Source organism: Chionomys nivalis, chromosome 11, assembly GCF_950005125.1.
Source record: "Chionomys nivalis chromosome 11, mChiNiv1.1, whole genome shotgun sequence".
Taxonomy (NCBI): domain Eukaryota; kingdom Metazoa; phylum Chordata; class Mammalia; order Rodentia; family Cricetidae; genus Chionomys; species Chionomys nivalis.
Genome location: NC_080096.1, coordinates 46,335,904 through 46,355,302, shown reverse-complemented (window position 1 = coordinate 46,355,302; position 19,399 = coordinate 46,335,904). Strand labels below are relative to the sequence as shown.

At 43.7% G+C, this 19,399-nt stretch overlaps 1 protein-coding gene across 1 annotated transcript in view; it reads left to right on the top strand.

Moving 5' to 3' along the window:
* Positions 1-19,399, top strand: part of Cachd1 (cache domain containing 1) — a 229,875-nt gene that overhangs the window by 135,550 nt on the left and 74,926 nt on the right. Inside the window, exon 4 of the mRNA XM_057784644.1 lies at positions 8,245-8,351. Within this exon, the coding sequence (XP_057640627.1) occupies positions 8,245-8,351 (107 nt within the window). The remainder of the gene's footprint in view (positions 1-8,244; positions 8,352-19,399) is intronic.

Here is a 19,399-nt window from a genome sequence, read left to right as displayed (position 1 = left end):
TCATATGCTTTATGGTACTGAACTTGCAAAACCATTTTTAAAGGTTGCGGTTTGAGAGCCATTCTGGCTATGATATCTTAGCTAGTGTGATGGTATGAACATTGTCTTCACCCGTACCTCTAGTAACCTTTCTCAGGCACATCAGGCATTGCACTCTGGGCCTTGCATGGCCTGCATGGGCAGGTCTAGTTCCTTAGTGCAGCCTGAGCTGGAAGCTGGACCAGCTCATCTCCGTGGTCACCTGCTAGCTGTTTTGGATGTCTCTATGGTGCAGCTCACCCACTGTCTGCTACTGACTCAAAGAGGAAATTCACAATTTGTAGATGTCAGCCTCTAGGCTTCCTGCATTTCTTCATTTGGCAATAATGACCAGTCCTTTACAAGTCTGAGTCTGGCCAAGAGCCCAAGGATAAAGAAATAGAGGGAAGGGTCACCTCCTCTTTGTGTCTTCTAAACAAAAGGAGTGTTTCGGTAAATAACGATGAAGTGTGGTCATCCTTATGGTGGTCTATAAAGGGTACTACCAGGCCACAGTTCCCTTTTGTGTTATGTTTTTCTCTTCTTATTGTGCCCAGCCTTCTCACACTTAGCCTACTGATGAGGGAGATAAGGATAAATAAGTGTTTGATGTGGTTATATGTTCTCTCCCAATTCCCCAGATGTCACCTCTCCAGTCCGGTAGTGTGGTGATGTGCTATGAGGAAATGACTGGAGGGAATCTGTTGTTTTCCAGGCTGCTTAGGTAGGTGCCCTGTGCTCTGAGTGCCTCACCTTCCAAGGACACTGGAAACCAGCTCTTGTTTCCAGCCTGGAGATTTAATCCTTATTGCTGATAAGAACAAAAGGAATGTGACTTATCTCTCCCGATCTCTGTGGCGATGGAAGGAAAGCCTATTTTCTTGCAATGTGATTACATGCTATTTGACAGCTTTTCCATTTGCCCGCTAATTCAGGTGTTTGAGTAAGTGTGTTCGGTTGTGGGGGTTTGAGGATCATTGACTTTATGAATGTGATGGCTCCTTTTTGAAGTGATGCTCTTCTTACCCCTTTCCTCCGTCATTTGGAGTTTAAATATTTGCCAATGCAGATGTTCGATTTTTATCTTAGCTCTTCCTCTGTTTAACTTTATTCTCATGGGTCGTTAAGTGGAAGATAAGGAGTTCTTGTTTAATTCTTTTCAACGGGTGTTGCTCAAATATTTGGAAAGCAGCCCCATCCAAGTAGGGAATGAGCAATCAGGAACCTGGCTGTACGGAGATGAAGAGCTAAAGCGAGCCAGGCACTAGATGGGCTGTCACTAGGGCCAGGGGGGGGGGGTGTGAGGGGCTGGAGTTTCTGTCTATTCCCTTCCCTTGAGGCTCCTGAAGCTACTGGTGAGAGCTGTGGTTTCTTTTGTGTGAGGTTCTTAAAGCAGCAGTGCTGTATCCTGCCAGGACCGGCTTGACCTGGGAGTTCCTCTGGGAGTCTTGTCAGCATTTGCTCCCACTCCATTCAGAACTGATACCAGCTTTGCTTCAGAAGAAAGAAAGGAGAGAGAGAGAGAGAGAGAGAGAGAGAGAGAGAGAGAGAGAGCGAGAGAGAGAGAGAGAGAGAGAGAGAGAGAGAGAGAGAGAGAGAGAGAGAGAGGCGGTGGGGGGGAAGGGGAGAGAGAGAGAGGCAGGGAGGGAGGAAGGGGGGAGAGAGAGAGGCAGGAAAGGGGGAGGAAGAGAGAGAGAAAAAGAGACTGAGAGAGACAGACAAAGAGAGAGAAAGAGGGAGAGAGAGAGACTGACTGAGAGACTCAGAGACTCTTACACTTGTCTCTGCAGTTTAGTGGAGTGATTAAAAAGAAGCTAACAAATGAAAACCATATTCCCCACCGCCTCGGCTGCCTTCACGCTGGCTTTGTGTATGGACTCGTGAACACTCTAAGCCTTGCTCTTCTGAGAAATCCCCCAGGATTTGCTTCTTAAATCATTGCCTTAAAAATGTATCCATGAACAATACCACATTTCACCGCCGCTCTGAGAACCCACACCAGGGGTTTGGTTTTGGTGTGTGCGCTATGATAAATTGGGCCGGCTTTCCTGGAAATGTTCAGAAAAACCCAGGATTCTGGATGATTTGCCTGGCAAATCACCTTCCCTAGAGAATTTAAACAAAGACCAAGGAACAGATTTAGGAAGCAAACCCCAAACGGGGCATGTGCGTCTGTCTTCCCTTTATATCTTTTTTTTTCTAAATCGGGACGCCCCTGGAAAGTTGACTTACACTGTAGATCGAGGCTGAATGGAATCCAATTGGAAGTCACTTGAACACGGTTTTGATGTAAGATTCAAAGCTTCTGCAAATTTATTTTATCTTCTACATTTGCTGATCTCCTGCTTGTAAATCCTGTTGAAGGAGAATAAAAATGACTGCAGCCTGATGGGAATTAAATGTCTGAAGTTCAAAGCAGTTTGCACATCAGAGCAAGCGTCAATCAAATGAACATCTTGCAAGGCAAGCAGGGAGTGAATTTCTCCATGGGGAAGAGATCAAAGTGGGAGTCACAGCCCTGTTTTCTCCCTCGGGACGCAGTTTCGATCAGTTGTTCATGAAAGTAAATCCAAAAGGAAGGTTTTCTCTTTCTTTCTTTCTTTCTTTCTTTCTTTCTTTCTTTCTTTCGGGAGTAGGAGAGATGGAGTTACTCCTCTAGAAACTAAATTTGAGGCAATGGTTTTATCATATGAAAATAAGTAGAGAAGTCGGATTTAATCCGTTATCTTCTTTTTAAGACTCAAGGTCTAAAGGAGATTTAGGAGGATTTTGCTATTGCTAACTTTCTAAAAGCTTAATATAAAGAATGAGATGAATCAAGTCTTTTAAACTGATCGCTTACTCATCTTATATGAAAATGTGTCGTTTTTCTAGTTCTTGACCTCTCTATAAACCTGGACTTAAGTATATGATTGACAGCTAATGCACCCCTCAATGCAAAATGGTTTAGATAAATCCTAAGAGTAACTGACATGTTTTTATAAAGAATCTCAACCATAAACTTTGTTTCCATGAGCCCCAGATCTGAGTGAGTAGCATGCTGTTTTTTAGAAATTGCTTTTCTTGGTGGCGCACACACATTAAATGAGCTCCTTCCGTTGGGCGGTTCACCATTCTCCCTAGGCTAGTTACCTGGAGGTAACTAGTGTACCAAGATGACTAAGCGGGTTCCCTTCTCATGTTTGGAGTTCAGCAGGTCGAGTGTCCAGACAACAGCAGGCTTTAGTAAGCGTGCGTGCGTGCGTGCGTGCGTGCGGTGCATGCAGTGGGAGAGCTGGGAGATAATCCCCTTTTGTTTTTGCTTCTAGCAGTTACTGATGCTTACCTGGTTGCCCCACTAGCCCCAGACACTCTCCTCCCCTTCTCTTGCTTTATGCCCTCCTATGACATTTCCTCCACCTGACTGACACTTCCGGGCTATAGGTAGTGAGGAAAGCATCAGGACGGGCATATTTCCAGGCTTTATATGAATTTGCAAGTAAATGGGTGCATGCCCCCTGATGCTGAGGCGCAGTACAAATGAGGAAACTCACCGGAGGGAGAGAGATGAGAGCTCAAGGGTCTGGCTGCCTACCAGGGCTTCCCTAACTGCCGCCTCACCCCCACTAGCAAAGCTTTAGTTGGTAGAAAGGAAAGATAAATTGCTCATCTTATGTTTGGATTTTTATTGATGATATTGTTTCAGTGTTAATGGTCCCTTTCCCCTAAAACTTATGGTCTTGAAACACAGCCAGCACTGTGACCCTATTAAAGAGTGAGGCCTTTGGGGAACATCTGCAGAGAGGGCCCTAGAGGACCGACTGCCTTGCGCCCGTTAATCCAGTATTCCTGACAATGACAGTATTTGAGGGGGTGGGGGACAATAACAGGAAAAAGACACAGGCTCATAACTAAGAAGCAGAACAGCTCTAGTTCTGTTGGAGGAGGAATATGGGTTGATGAGCCTGCCTTGAAGAGAGGGTGCGGTGGACACTGGTGATCAGCCGCCAAGCCCGCACAGAGAGTCTGGTGTGGTTAGTGGTGAGAGCTAGGAGTCTGCCGGGGAGATAGTCATCATAGCGATAGGACATACACGATATTGTCAAAGTGTTTTGTGGCCAACAAAGGTATGTGAAGCAGAGCTTTTGTTAGCGGCCCCTTCCTCTTGTATTACTATGAGGAGTTCTCTTTAATGATCTTCAAGATTATCTGTTCCAAAGAGGAAGGAAACCCTAGTAATAGTTCCTTGGACCCTCTGGTTCCAGCAAGCCAGGTTTCATTTCACAAAGACCCCAGAAGTCTACATACCCTCACTATCTGATAGCGGCTCTCCGGGGTGGGGATCAGAGCAGAGGTCCTGGCTGTGGACAGATGCCTTGTCTGGGCACACATGGACTGTATCTGAGCTGAAATTTCCCTGGTGGGGTATGTCAGGTACCTTCCTGCATTGCCCTTTGCAGTGAGCAATTCCTTCTTTGCCATCTAGAAGCAGAATATGTGGGTCTCTTCTCAGCAAGAGTTGGGTTCAGATTTCAAGTCTTCCTCACTGCCTTCCCTTGCTGTGTATCCTAGGTTTTTCTCCAATCTGAAATGGGTAGGTCTAAAGGGGCTTCGTAATTTGCATAGCAGAGTCTAGCTATGAGCGGCAGGCATCCCTGTGTTCCATTCTGTTCCATTCTCTTGACCCAAACCAAACCCAAAGACTCTTTAACCTTAGTGAACTAAATCCAAAGACCCTTTGTCCTTAGAGTCTTTGAGACATGATAAGGATTGCTTGTGCTCATACAGAAAGCCGTTCTCTTAATTTATTTTCAAAAGTTTGTTTGACAACATTGAAGGACTTTCTTGGTCCTCAGAAGCAGTCAAACTCAGATTCTGTGTCCCCACATCCATAAATGGATCCCTCCAGAGGCAAAGCCCAGCATCCACCCTGGGTGATTCTGGTGTAGCTAGATGGTGAATATTTTGCAACCATTCAAACGAGTCAATTTTCATTAAAACATCAGGAACCTTCTGGGCAACTCAGAATGTGACTGGGCACTTGAATATTCATAAGAAGTCTTTCAAATGAGTGCCTATTTGACAAAAACAATGCTAAATATTACGATTACACCAGAGAATAAAACTAGCTATATGTGAATGAAGAGCTTGCTGCACAAGCACGGCGACCTAAGTTCAGATTCCCAGACCCATGTGAAAGCCAAGCACAACAACCTGGGCCTTTAAACCCCATACTGAAAAGGGCAGAGACAGAAAGATCCAGGGGGCTTTCTGCTGGACCCGTGTAGCCAAAAGCAAGTTTCAAGCTTGTAGCCATAAATCAAGCTTCAGGCTTGGGGAAAGACCCTGTCTATAACAATAAAGTAGAATGTGTTAGAGGAAAACAGCTAATGTCAACCTCTGGCCCCCTCACAGAACCACAAACCACATAGCTGACACCTCTCCCCCATCCTGTCTCTCCATAAATAGAACCATAAATTTAACATGTGAGACAAACTTTTGGGAGAATGTAGAGGCACTTGGCATACTTGAGAAGTCATCCCACATCAGGATAGACCTTTCTTTGGAAGTAACATGAAAATAGGGACCTGAAAGCCAGGCAGATAGGAGAGCCTTTTAGACTTTAGACTTCAGTTGACCAATATGACCACCACAGTTCAGTGATTGTTCACACTTGATCTTAAGTAAATAGGAAAGGTAGTATCTCCATTACACTGGTCATATTTCAAATGCTCAGTAGCTATATATTACCATACTGAACAGAGCAAAAGCTAAATGTATTCTTCATCTAAGATTTTTTTTTTTTTAGACCACCCTGGTCTAGTCCAACTTAAAGAAACAATTTGACATGCCATCCTTTTTGGGTTTTTGTTTGTTTTGTTTTGTTTTTTTCAAGATAGAGTTTCTCTGTTTAACAGTCCTGGCTCTCCTGGAATTCACTTTGTAGACCTTGCTGACCTCATACTCACAGAGATCCGCCTGCCTCTGCCTCTGCCTCCGGAAAGGCATGCTCCACCATGCACGGCTGCACGCCACCTTTTTGGTTTTTAGGTTTTTTTTTAAAGAAAACTACACTTTATTGTTAGAAGACAGCTACATTCAGCTTTGCATTCTCTGTGGCTGCTTGTGCACTCTAGTGACAAAGTGGAAGTGTCCCAACGAAACTTATGACCCGTAAGACCCCAAATATTTATCGTCTGGTCTTCTATGAAAGCATTTGTGAAGGCAATGACTTCTGCCTGCTAGCACACAAGGACAATGAGATTGTGGACTGTCGTGCCAGTAACATGCACATGGGTAGCTGATACTGTGCTGATCTCTCCTTTCTCCTCATCAGCGGCCTCAAAGGAAACTGTCTTCTCATCTCGACAAACTGGAACAAGATTGGAAGCAACATTGTCCTTCGATGTGCAGCTGACCTTGTTGATAGAATTCTCAACTGGGCTGCTGGCTAGAATAAAGGGCTCTTAGAACCCAGTTACCTCGTTCGTCTTTGAGATGATACTTAAAAAATATTCCTCTCTTTTTAGGAGTTGAAACTGATGTGAAAACATAGCTCCCTTTGATAAATCTAGTTCAGCAGTTCTTAGGTTTTATGAAATGACTAGCAGATAGTCCAAAGCCATGAATGATTAGATGGATCTTGAGTTGAGGCCTGTCCCTCCTAGTATATAGTAATGGAATCTCATCTATTCACAGGTTAATTGATGAGATATATGCTCTATGTACCACATTAAAGAGCTGGTGTTGGTTTGAGTTTCGTGACCGCCTTCTGGAGTCTCTGGAGGCTCCCTCTGCCTCATAAATCTGAAATAGAATATATGGAAACTGAAGCTTTTTGTCCTTTCTTACTGACTAAATCAGTGTGTGTCCTGGTAGATTCTTTCAAATGGTTGTTTCCTTGAGCAGATGGTCCACTGGCTCCACCTGCAATCTGCTTGGGTACTAGCATTATCCTGCCTTCGGTACTAACATTGAACAACTACAAGAAATCCAGAAACTTCAGCTTTCTATGCATGGCCGCAGGGCAGGGTCAGTTCTCAGGCAGGTTCCTAGAGAAGCTTACTCACACATTACTCTTAACCCTTTTGAAAATGTTGGGGTGAGGGAGAAAAGAAACTAAGTTACTTATTTATTTTCGGATAAGAAAACTAAGTTTCTCAAGGTCAGACATTCAGTAGTGACAGGACAGAGATGATAGCTCCGGCCCCAGATGGACGTACGTTAGAATCTTTCCGGTAAGCCATGACCTCGTGGTAAACACACATTAATAGAAATGGGTTGATCAAGATGTGAGAGTTAGCCAGTAAGAGGCTATAGCTAATGGGCCAGGCAGTGTTTAAATGAATACAATTTGTGTGTTGTTATTTCGGGTGTAAAGCTAGATGTGAGACAGCCAGGCAGGACAAAAAGCAGGCTTGCTTGCCTCATCACTACAAGTTGGCACTTTCCCTTTGCTACAGTTCTGAGACTTGGCCTCTGCTGGTGAGCTGCAGTTTAGTGAGAAACTCTGTCCCACAGCTACAGCGTTGCTCAAGCCTGAATCTTGCCAGCGACTTCGCATGTGCTTTTATCAACAGTCATAACTCAAGTTCCTTGAGGAAAAATTGTCTTTTAAGTTCAGTTTTCTTTTCATCTCCTGGCATTTGAACATGATTTCCAAGCCTTCTAGATGCAGGTACTTGTAACATGAAGGCCTGCTGGTTGGGGTTTCTGTCCCGCCCGGTCCCCCAGTTGTTTAATCCCAGAGAAAATCACACAGAGGTCTCCATAAGATTATAAACTGATTGGCCCATTAGCTCAGGCTTCGTAGTAACTCTTATAACTTATGTTAGCCCATTATTCTAGTCTATTTTAGCCACATGGCTCAATCCTGGATCACATCCTGCTTCTTCGGTGGTCTGGGCAGGATTCAGGAAAGACCTTCCTTCTTCCCAGAATTCTCCTGTTCTCATCGCCCCGCCTCTACTTCCTGTCTGGTTGACCCACCTATACTTCCTGCCTGGCCAATCAGCATTTCTTTAAAACATGATTGAGAGAATACAGACAATTCTCCTGCACCGGGTACTCCTTTTCCTCACGCATTATTTAGAAATCACTTTTATTGTCTTTCTGTTATTAATTCACCATCTGACTCTTTATGGGCTAGCCTATTCATACATGAATGTATGATTTTTTTTGTTGGTTGTTTTTTCTAGATGGGAAACCCACCAGATATGCCCTGCTAATCCTTTCTCGTTGTTTCAGGTTTGATGGGAACTTTAACACCAATGTATCAAGAACAGTGAGTTGTGATCGACTTTCTACTACTGTGAACAGCAGAGCTTTCAACCCAGGACGAGACTTAAATTCAGGTCAGCATTTGGTTTTTCATTTCCTAAAGGTGAAGTACATCCCACATAGTCACATTGAACAAATACAATGCCTCAAATGTTTTTGTTTCCATTTTAAAAGACAATATTATGTACTTAAAATTGTATGTGTTTCTTGGGAAAGTATTGAGTAATAGGAAAGAAGGGAAGGCTATCAAGTCGGTGTGTATTAAGCATGTATTATATAATTGTATTTATGGCCCATGTCAAGTACTACACCAGGCTCCTCAATACAGCTTCTCATTCCATAGGACTTGTATATTCTTTATTTTATAGGCTATGTCAGAGACCCAGCTATATTGTTATAATAGGAGGTGTTAATTTGCATTTTATTTTTTCTATCAATAATCTTTAAATTCGTTTTAGGATTTTCTGAACAAACATTGAGAGGGTTTTCTATATATAGGCTGAGATTGCATTTGCTTCTTTATCTCATTGGAACTCCATTATATGCAGGGGTAATAACTCCTTGGGACCTTTGTTTACACAGCAGCTTCCAATTTCAAAGTCCTACGCCCTCTCTCCTTTCTGGCCCTGGAGGTTCTGTTCCATGTTCCTCTCCTGCACTGTCTTGTGTACACTTGTTCTTGCTGGTTGAGGTCTCAAGACCTGGAGGCTTCCCCATTTAAGAGCTAAGAGGACTTTCAGAAATAACACCAGCCTCAAGTTTCAGATTTTACCAAGACCCAGAAAGATCTTAAGCCTTCACATGCTGGGAAGTTGAAAGATCTAATCCTTAAACATGAAGGTCTGTATTTCCCAAACCCCAGAACTCTTATAGACACATAAAACTCAAGAGAGAAGCCAGAGGAGCGGAATATTTACTTCCAGGACCCCATCCAGGCTCTGCCTCGGGGAGATATTTCAGTCTTTGGGAATTGTATATACAAACCAGGGAGCCTGTTGGGTCCAGAAAGAAAGAGTTGTAAGTCTGCAGCTTCTTGGGGGATAATGAAACTGTAGCTGCTAGATAAATGGTCCAGCCTTCAGCCGCCGGCACATGCTCTGAGCCAAGGTATGCCACATACATACTCAGTCATTTCTATTCGGTCAGAGAGGCTGTGAGTTCTCTAGAGCAGGTGAGGTTTACTGTTACACAAGAACTTACATGAGAACAGTTTTCATCAAAGGAGAGTATATGCATGGAATAGGAAAAGCAGGCTAATTATGGAAGATTCCACAGTTGGCACAGGCCTCAGAGTTGACACTTGGTTCTCAGGTTTAGTGCTTTTCCTCAGAAACGCTCGGGAACACAAGACATGTCGCTGCAATAACAACCTGTGAATAGAATCGGGTGTGAGTGTTTCCCACACACACAGGGCAGCTCAGCGCTGTCTGTGGTTCAGTCTTAAAAGTCACGCTGACTTCAGAGGTTTCCACTTGAATTGCTAAGGAAAAAAATAGTGCAGTGTTCATTTACATAAGATCTAGAGACCCATTTCATAATTTTGATAGTTATCTTTTAAGGATGCTGAAGTATTATTCATTGCAAACTAAGCAGAAGTTGCTTTTAGAATCAGGAAAAGTTAAAGAAAGCAAGGGGATTACAGTCTATAGTAGCTCCTCAGTTTGGTTCTGGGCTATCCTCTGTGGACACAAAAACCTGCAGAAGCTCAAGTCCTTACATGAAATAGCGTGATATTTGCATGCAGCGTTTGTGCTCCCTTTCATATTTTAAAATCATCTCCAGATTATAATGCCAAACATCGTGCAAATGTCATGTCAATGGCTGCCACACTGCATGCTTTAGGGAATGACTGGGAAAGGTCTACACCATTCAGTGCACTCAGGTGTTTCCACACATTTTCAAGCTGATGTTGGTTGAGTGCACAGATGTGGAAGACTGTTTTTCACTCTTTCTGGGTAGACAGTGCCTTTGTTCACATGTCTCTGCAGATGTTGAGGTTCAGAGGAGGGTTCATTAACTCCTGCTTCTGCGACTGGGACAATAAGAAAGGACAGACTGATGCTGGGATTACCTCCTGCATCACTAGGTGGCTCTTTCGAGAAAATGCATGCCACAAAGCAGTGGGACCCGAGTTCAAATCCCCAGAGCCCACATACAGCTGAGTGTGGTAGTGTCTATCTGTAATCTGAGTTAGATGGTAAGTGGGAACAGGAGTATCTCTTGAAGTTCACAGGTCAGCTAGCCTGGCATACACAGCAGCAAACAACAAAAAGGTACCCCCTCCTAAAAAAGGTAGAAGGTCAGGACCAACACCTAAGGTTGTCCTTGTGACTTCTGTACATGTGCTGTGACTCATGCATACCTGTCTACACTTACATGCATGCATACACACATACCTACACATACTATCTATGTCCATATCCAAGGGCAGACGGAGGCAGAACGAGGGTGGTGTATGCACACCTGGAGTCTAGAATGACACTCTCTTGCCTCTAGGACCTCCTACCTCGGGGAAGGACCAGGTCTTAGCAGATCTGGGCGCAACTGCAGCCAGGGCCTCATTCCGATTTCTTTACCGTCTGTTGTCTACTCCAGGTTTTTGATGGGATCTAGCACCATCATTAATAATAATAATTATTAATAATAATAATAAGAGCACCATGCCTTTTTCTGATTGAATACAGAAGCCATTTTCCCAAGTCATCACCACCTAGTCACTAGCTAGAATAAATACACATAACTAGAATTTATTCAATAAGTATTTATTAAACACCCTGCCACATGATAAATACTTGGCCCGAAGCTATAAACAGAACAAAGAGCTTATTTAGAAACGGAGAGTTACTGGTGGCGAACAGATAGACAAGAAACGTACATCAAGTGATGGTAAATGCTGCTTCGATCTGGCTGTGCCCCCTCCCCATCCCCACAAACCTTAGGTCATGAGACTCTACCCTCATAAATGGATTAATGCCAGTTCTCTAAGAGTTTGAGTTCAATCTCGGGCCGTCTCACCCATGTGACACTGTCTGCCATGCTGCGGTACAGCAAGAAATCCCGTAGCAGATGCAGCCTTTCGTTCCTGGCGTCCTGTTGCTTCTGAGTTACCCAGTGTGTGACAGGAGCACAGACCAGGCGAGAGCACGTGTGACCAGGCAAAAGTGACATGGAGATGAGGCATAGAAATCTCTGATGTTTGGGGTTCCAGGACTTCACCCGTTTACACAGGGGCTCGTTGGTGAGATCTGAGTAAATAGGACTTGCAAATCATGGGTGTAACTGAAGGGAAGGTATCCAAGGCCAAGGCTTTGGATTTTGTTGATACTCAAAAACTACAAAACGAAAGAAAAAAGTCAGTGTGGCTGTGGTAGGGTGAACGGGACCTAGGGAATAGAATAGGATATTAGGTCAGATAGTTCTGGGTCAAATCCCTGGTCTCCTGGCTTCAGCAGCCATTATAAGGACTTCATCTATTGCTCTGAATGCAGCAGAGGGCCCATAGAGCAGGGATGGATAAGATGCGGGAGTATCACACAGGAATAGAATGGGATCTCCGGTAAGAGCAACATTTTAGGTGCTTAGCAGACACCCAACTAGGAAAACCTCCTTGATGGCTGGATATGCAAGTTTCAAATCTAGGACAAGGACAGAATAGAGACTTAAATTTGGAATTCATTGTATCTATGTGGCACCTGTGTCCTGGGCATGGGACCATAATCTTGCAGCAAGCTATTGGGGTAGAAAAGAGCTCCAGAGATGGGGAGTCTTGGGGTCTCTTGTCACTTAGAGGACTCTAAGCAAGAAGCAACCAGGAAAGGAAGTAGAAGAGGGACAGTCGGTCCAGGAGTCGGCGGGGTTGGGAGTCAAGAGAGTATCTTCCTGAAGTAAGTGGCTGTGTGTTTCAAGACAGAAGAGAGAGCAGCTGTGTTGAGCTTCCCCAGCAGGTCAACGGTTAGAAAGACAGACGTAGTATTTAATGACAGGCCAGAGTTTATGGGGTAGAATGGCAGAGCAAGCTGAAAGGCTGGTCCCGAAGGCTTCAGGCTTTCGGGATTGAGGCAGAGGGACTGGAGACAGTTGAGTATATGAACTCCCAAGGTTTGCTTAGGAAAAATGGTGGAGGATTTTAAGCATCGCGGGGATATTTTAAGTTGAGGGAAATTTTAGCATTTTGGGGTCTAGGTGGCAGTCAGTCTCCTCTGTGTGAGGTAAGATATGGGGGAAGTGAAGAGTTCGCTGTAGAAAGGAGGGTGAAGGAAGAAAAGAAAATGGGTAGAATGACAGACTATCAGCGGGTGTGGAACGTCAGGGTGTTCCCTTCCAAGTGATTCTTTCCAACTGTGAAGCTGGACCACTGAGTGGGAATCGGGGGGTGGCCAGCTCGTCTGCTGTTCTGTGATTGCCTCCTTTGACTGGGGTTAGAGTAAAACTCAGCTATATAAATCATCCAGCCATCCCTGCAAGGGCTGGGGGTATAACTCAGTAGCCCAGTGCTTGCCATGTTCAAGGCACTGGGTGGAGCCTCAGCATTATAAACATTTTTTTTTTTTTTTTTTAGGAAAAAAAGGATTTCTACAAAATGCTGTTTTATTTCACTATTTGTTGTTAAGGATAGGGAAAAGGGCCTGAAAAATCAAGATAGAGATGGATGAAGTAAATTGGATGTAGCTAAAGACGAGATCTTGAACTCTGGTCATTCTTTGAGTGTTTCTCAAGAAGAACCTACTGCCTGGCAAGAGTGGCTCTCAGCATGGTTGGCACAGCTCAATTTACGAGAGGCTTTGGCAATATTTAAGTATATAAGCGCTGGCTTGCACTGCATTTGAAGTTGTGTGACATTCTACCAGGCGGTGGCTGAGTCCCAAAGTCCACATCCTTGAGCACTTATTTGTAACGTGAGAGGTGTAACAGAGGGTGAAGGGCGACCTCCAAGTTCCCCCCTTTCCTCCTCCTGCAGTCCCTGCCCCTTTTCAGAGCAGAATTAATGTGCTCTGTAGGCTATCACATGTCTGATATTTACATCTGTAAGATGTCCAGCCCCAGGCCCTTTCAGACTGTATATAATCCATCAATGGGCTCCTAATTGATAACACAGTTTCAGATTGCCTTTCGGACTAGCTGGAAGTAGACGCACATAAATTATAAACCATTCTTAGATTTATTTATCCAAAAACTAGGTCATATATCCCTCCACCCAACACACATGTGCATTCTTTTCCTTCAAACAACCCTTGCCAGATCTCTACTTTCTAAATTGACTGCTTGTCCCCGATTCCATCCAAATAACTGAAGTTTGACAGCACATGTGTTAGATTATGGTGCTTTCCTGCTTTTATCTTTAGCTTCTCACTCTTTTTTTTTCTTTTAAATTCCTGCTGAGCTATTTTCTTGTGCATGGCCTGATCCCTATAGAGAGTTGATTTGAAGAGTCCAAGGAAAGTTGCCTCTTGCTATCTTGAATTATGCAACTGAGCCGATAGCAGAAGTAGGTGTTGGCCTTTCTTACTGAATGGAAAAGTGTCTAGGCTTCATTGTGTTTGATTTAAAGAGTATTTAAAATTGCAAACTCCCATCTTGGTAACTTGGCAGTCTTCATTGAGATACAGGATTCCCAGGGTGGGAGGGGCACTGAGAAGTCAGTAGAGGTAAATGCTGCAGGAGGTTCAGATGGGCCCAAGAGGCTGGCTATAGATTGTTCTCACTTTGCTGACTTCTATGCTTCTTTTAATGGCCAATGGACATGACTCCCTGCGTCTGTAGTCTTTTCTCTGGCCTTTCCAATACAATGGCCCCTGGCTCCCAATGACTTGACTTACATTCGTTTTTTTAACTTGATGATACTACAGAGTCTAAATGCATTCAGTAGAAACCACCCTTTGAATCGGGGTCTTTTCTCCAGTAGCAGTGTGTAGTACAATGGTCTCTCCTCATGCTGGGCAGTGCCAGAGAACTGCCACTACCAGCTTGCTCTCAGAAGCAAACAGCATGAATTCTGCCTTTACAGGGTTCCTGAGCTAGGGTGTTTAGTAGGGTAGGTATATTAATTGCATTTTTGGTATGCAGTCAGCTTATAGTGGGTTTGTTGAGACATCCCCCCCCCATCATAAATCAAGAAGCATCTGCACCATAAAAAATTGCCTGTTAGATAACTTTTAGCCAGACTGGTAGCTTGTTTAGCATTCACAAGGTCCTGAGTTCAGTCTCCACTACAATCAATCAATCAATCATCAATCAGTCGTTAGTAGATTTTTCCTGGTAACAGTGGAAAGAACCCATTGCATTCTTCCTGAAAAAAACGAGCAAAAGCTAAGGATCTTGGTTCCTTTTTACGTCTTTTGTGATTGCATTTCGGTCAAAAGATGGAATGCTTATACAATAAAATTTCTAAAATTTATTAAATTTCTGAGAATTTTCTGAGATTCTATGATTTGGTTTTTATGCATCTGTTAATATGAATACACACACACAAAATTAGGTGCCAAACACAGGGTTTCTTTTCTTAACCCTGATTTTCCCTTCAAGCCTACATTTTACAGTCTCTCATAGTAAACCTCTGTTATTTGCATGTCATTTTAACTAAGTAACTGGCTGAAACCATTTTAGAGGATATTTCAAATCCAAGCCATAATATCTATTATACTCACTTTGGAATGTTTATTTTCTATTGGTTCATTTGAGACAGGGCCTCACTTGTAACCCTGACTGTCCTCAAACTCAGATTCACCTGCCTCTGCCTCTCCAGTGCTGAGATTAAAGGTGTGCGCCACCATGCCCAGCTAGGATGCTTTGTGAGCCATTAGCTGTCTTTTAAAAACATAACTGAAGAGCAGAGCCTGCTGGGGTATAATATATGTTTATGTGTGGATTTGATTTCAATAGACAAAACCTACATTTTTGACTTAGCAAATATAACTGAAAACTCTTATGCACACAAATATATATACACTTTTATAATACCGTAGTAATGGTTACTTAACATTGTCGAACTAGCCAGCCCACTCCAAGTCAGCACTTAGATTGTTCTACTTTATCAGTACATCTAAAGTGCTGGGTGGCACTGAAGTGTTTGACTTGACCACCCTGTAGCAGTTGGCATGTAAACCTTACCTTTAAAGTTAGCCTTCGGGCCGGACGGTGGTGGCGCACGCCTTTAATCCCAGCACTCTGGAGGCAGAGGCAGGCGGATCTCTGTGAGTTCGAGGCCAGCCTGGTCTACAAAGGGAGTTCCAGGACAGGCTCCAAAGCTACAGAGAAACCCTGTCTCGAAAACACCAAAAAAAAATAAAATAATAAAATAAAGTTAGCCTTCGGTTTCTCTAAAATCATACTGCACAGTTTGCCATCACTGCACAGTTTACCATCACTGCTGTGGTCTATATTGTTTACCATCACTGTACTGCTTACCATCACTGCACTGTTTACCATCGCTGCATTGTTTGCCATCACTGCACTGTTTGCCATCACTGCACTGTTTACCATCACTGCACTGTTTGCCATCACTGCACTGTTTACCATCGCTGCATTGTTTACCCTCGCTACACGGTTTACCATCACTGTACTGTTTACTATCGTGGCACTGTTTACCCTCGCTACACGGTTTACCATCACTGCATTGTTTACCATCGCTGCACTGTTTACCATCGCTGCACTATTTCTCCTCACTGTACTGTTTACCATTGCTGCACTGTTTACCGTCACTGCACTGTTTACCATCACTGCATTGTTTGCCCTCACTGCACTGTTTACCATCACTGCTGCAGTCTTGTCACTGTTCTCCTGAGGTTCTTCCTCCTTGACTCTTCAGCATCCCTGGCTCCTTGTTCCACATCTCTTCAATTAAAAAATGTTCTTGGATCTCTGTGAGTTCGAGGCCAGCCTGGTCTACAAAGGGAGTTCCAGGACAGGCTCCAAAGCTACAGAGAAACCCTGTCTCGAAAAATAAAAAAAAAAAAAAGTTCTTTCCCAACATCCTACCAGCATTTGTTTTGTTGCTCTTCTAAGTGGAGTAAGATATAATTTAAAAGCAGTTTTAATTTGCAATTCCCTGCTGGATAAGGATGCTAAACACCCCTTCCATGTTTAGTCCTCTTAATTGCCACACTGACTGTGACACACCTCCTATTGTCCTCTTTTCATTGAGGGAAAGTGGCTCTGAATCTGAGCATCTTTACTCTCCTTCCCCTCTCTCTCCTCTGGGTGTCTGTAATCTCCTTCTCCTCTCTCTTTTCCATTGTGTCCTCTCGCCTTTCTCTTTTCTATTGCTCCCATCATAACTGAAGACCTCATCTCAAGAGGAATAACTACTGGTAATAATTAAAGCCTCCAAAATGTTTTGGGATCTGTTTCCTCTTTCAAGACATCTTGTACACATTCTGAATGCTTTGAGAAGGGGAACTTGAGTCCGTGTTTTTAGACTTCTTAGATGCTTCTCCTTCCTCTGAGCTGGGCAGGAGCCTTTCACCCTCATCTTCAGCCCCTTCTTCCTGGGACCTGTGAGCTCCAGCCTTAGCAAATTCCTAAAATCTTTAAGCCTTTCAGCCCCTTCAGTCTGTGTCACTCCTCGGTGCTTTTATTCGTGATACTAGTTCTGCCCACAAGACAAGGTGTGCCCTCTGTCATATGTAAAACAGCCCTTGGTTCTGAAGGACCCGCTTCTTTGCTGCCTTGTGTGACACTCCTGGATGTGTGAGGTCTCTGTAGCTGCAGATGTTGGTTTCCCAGGAAGCCAACTGGAGATAGAGAGGAGCAGCTGATGAGGAAAGAAGGAACACAGAATTGTGCTGTGTGGGAAGGTAGACTTCTTCCTAGTCACAGCAGCGCCTTTTGCCAACCCCAGGGCACCTTGGAAGTCAGGGAGCCCTTCAAAATTCCATGGCTTCAGTTGCCACTTTTTGTTATAGCTTCACTCTAATGCTTGTTCTTACTATAGAATATTAAGTTGTTATGATGGACATCTCCCTGGCTGTTCTTTGTGTATTCTAGGACCCAATACAATACCTTCTTTCCCATAACAGATACACAAGTTAATCCTTGCTCAATGGAAGGAGCCAGATTTATCTGTGTCCTTGTTTCCTCATCTTTATAGTAGGAATCATAGTTACTTTTCTATTGCTATAAAGGGACACCATGACCAAGGCAGTTTATAGAAGTATTAATTGGGGTTTGATTCCAGTTTCAGAGGGTGAGTCCATGGTTATTATGACAGGCAAGCATGACATTGGAGCAATAGTTAAGAGCTTATATCCTGGTAACAGGCAGAGAGAGAGGGAGAAGAAGACTGGATCTGGCTTGGTTTTTTGAACCTCAAATCCCATCCCCAACTCCTCCTCCCACAAGGCCACACCTCCTATACCTTCCTATACAGTGCACCACCTGGTAACCAAACATTCAAATATATGAGCCTATGGGAGGTCATTCTTATTCAACCACCATGGTGGGGTAACCGAGGCTTTTGAAAAACCTCAATAGGAAAAGACTATGATTTCCTGTCAGATAGCACTGGTTTCCAGGACTTACCAGAGAATCTGCACAGAGAAGTGTCACCACTATCTATATAAAAGTGACCCAAATTACACAGACAAGTACTCGCCCTCACAAAATGTACTCAAGATAATCCATTGTTTCTTGATCATACTCTTTGTACAGATCCCATTTTGTAGACAACAGTCAAGAGAGGTCAGCTACTGTAACTGAAATAGCAAGTGACGAACCATTGTATCCCAGCTAATGGCCTTCCTGCCCTAGAATGCCAACATTGAGATGTTTCTCCCTCTCTCCCCATGGCCTGACTTTTGCAATTCCTTGCGTGTAAAACCAAGCCTGTGATCTCCCTACTTGTCCTAGTTTCTATGGTCCGTTTTTCAAAACTCAGCTAAGAGCAGCTTCCTTGCCAAAGCCTGAGATCCAGAAATAGCCTCAGCCCCTACCTCTCCCTGCTCCTTTGTAAAGACTTCTCCTGGGTGACAGTTTTATGTTAGGGTACAGTACTAGACATCCAAGTTTGTGGCCTCAGAACTCACATTCTCGTGTCTGTGTTAATATTGTTGTTGGGAAAGAGGACAGGAGAAAAACCAGCAGTCAAGAACAAAGGCTGGGGCATGTGATCCAGGACCCAGCTCTGAACAGCATCTTAAAAGATAACAGGAATTACTCAGGTGATGGTGAAGAGCACGTGGCACCTTCTGAAAGCCAAAACGTGCAGCCAAGATGGCTCATTGTTTCTGGGGTTGGCTGAGCCATATTTTAATAGATTATATAAGAAGAGTTTGGGTTAAGGTTATTATTAATAATAATAATTAATTTAACTTTGAAGCCAAGCAACTCACAGACTTAAGTAAGGGAAGATGGGAGCTTTGTGAAAAATAATAAGAAAAAGCTAGGTCTAGGCAATTAAACTGACCTTGGAAGGAACCGGGCAGTGCTGGAAGATGAACAACTCAGCAGAGGGTTGCTTGACTGAGGAAAGTCGAATCCAGGACAACAGAGGACACAGGAAGGTCCCACTAATTCAAACTAGTGAGTGTGTTTCATTGTTGTTGTTTACTGGGGTTTTTTTTTGGGGGGGGGCGTGTTTTTTTTTTAAGTTAATCAATCTAGGAAAACTAAAGAACCAGATGAGATAACAGAGTATAATGTCGAATTATTTCCCCAATAGCTAACCCCTAGGGTCACCAAGAGATAGTTTGTTTGAAACAAACACAAACTGTTGTGAGCTCCCCAACCCTATGGATTCAGAACATTGGCATGGTAAAGGTTGTGACCCTGGAGGCTTCAGAAATTGACTGTGGCGGTCAACCAGACTTGAGAACTATGTTTCTGTTGCTCCCCTGTTATTCCTCCTATGAATGCATGGAGAACACCCCGACTTTGGATCCTTTGGGAGTCCATATGGAAGAGAAAGGAAGAAGAATAGACATTTCTGATTTTGGACTGACACCCCCTCCCCCCTCCCGAGCCTTATTCTGGTTCTGCAAGCCTCAGATGTGCTGCTGAGGACAGACTGTTCTGTGGTTGTTGTTTCTTTCATTATATGGTTAACTAGAAACAATCCCAAACTTGAAACAGAATCAGGTTTGCATATTGAGCTAAAATATCTGGGAGGAGAGAGGGAAGGATCATGCCT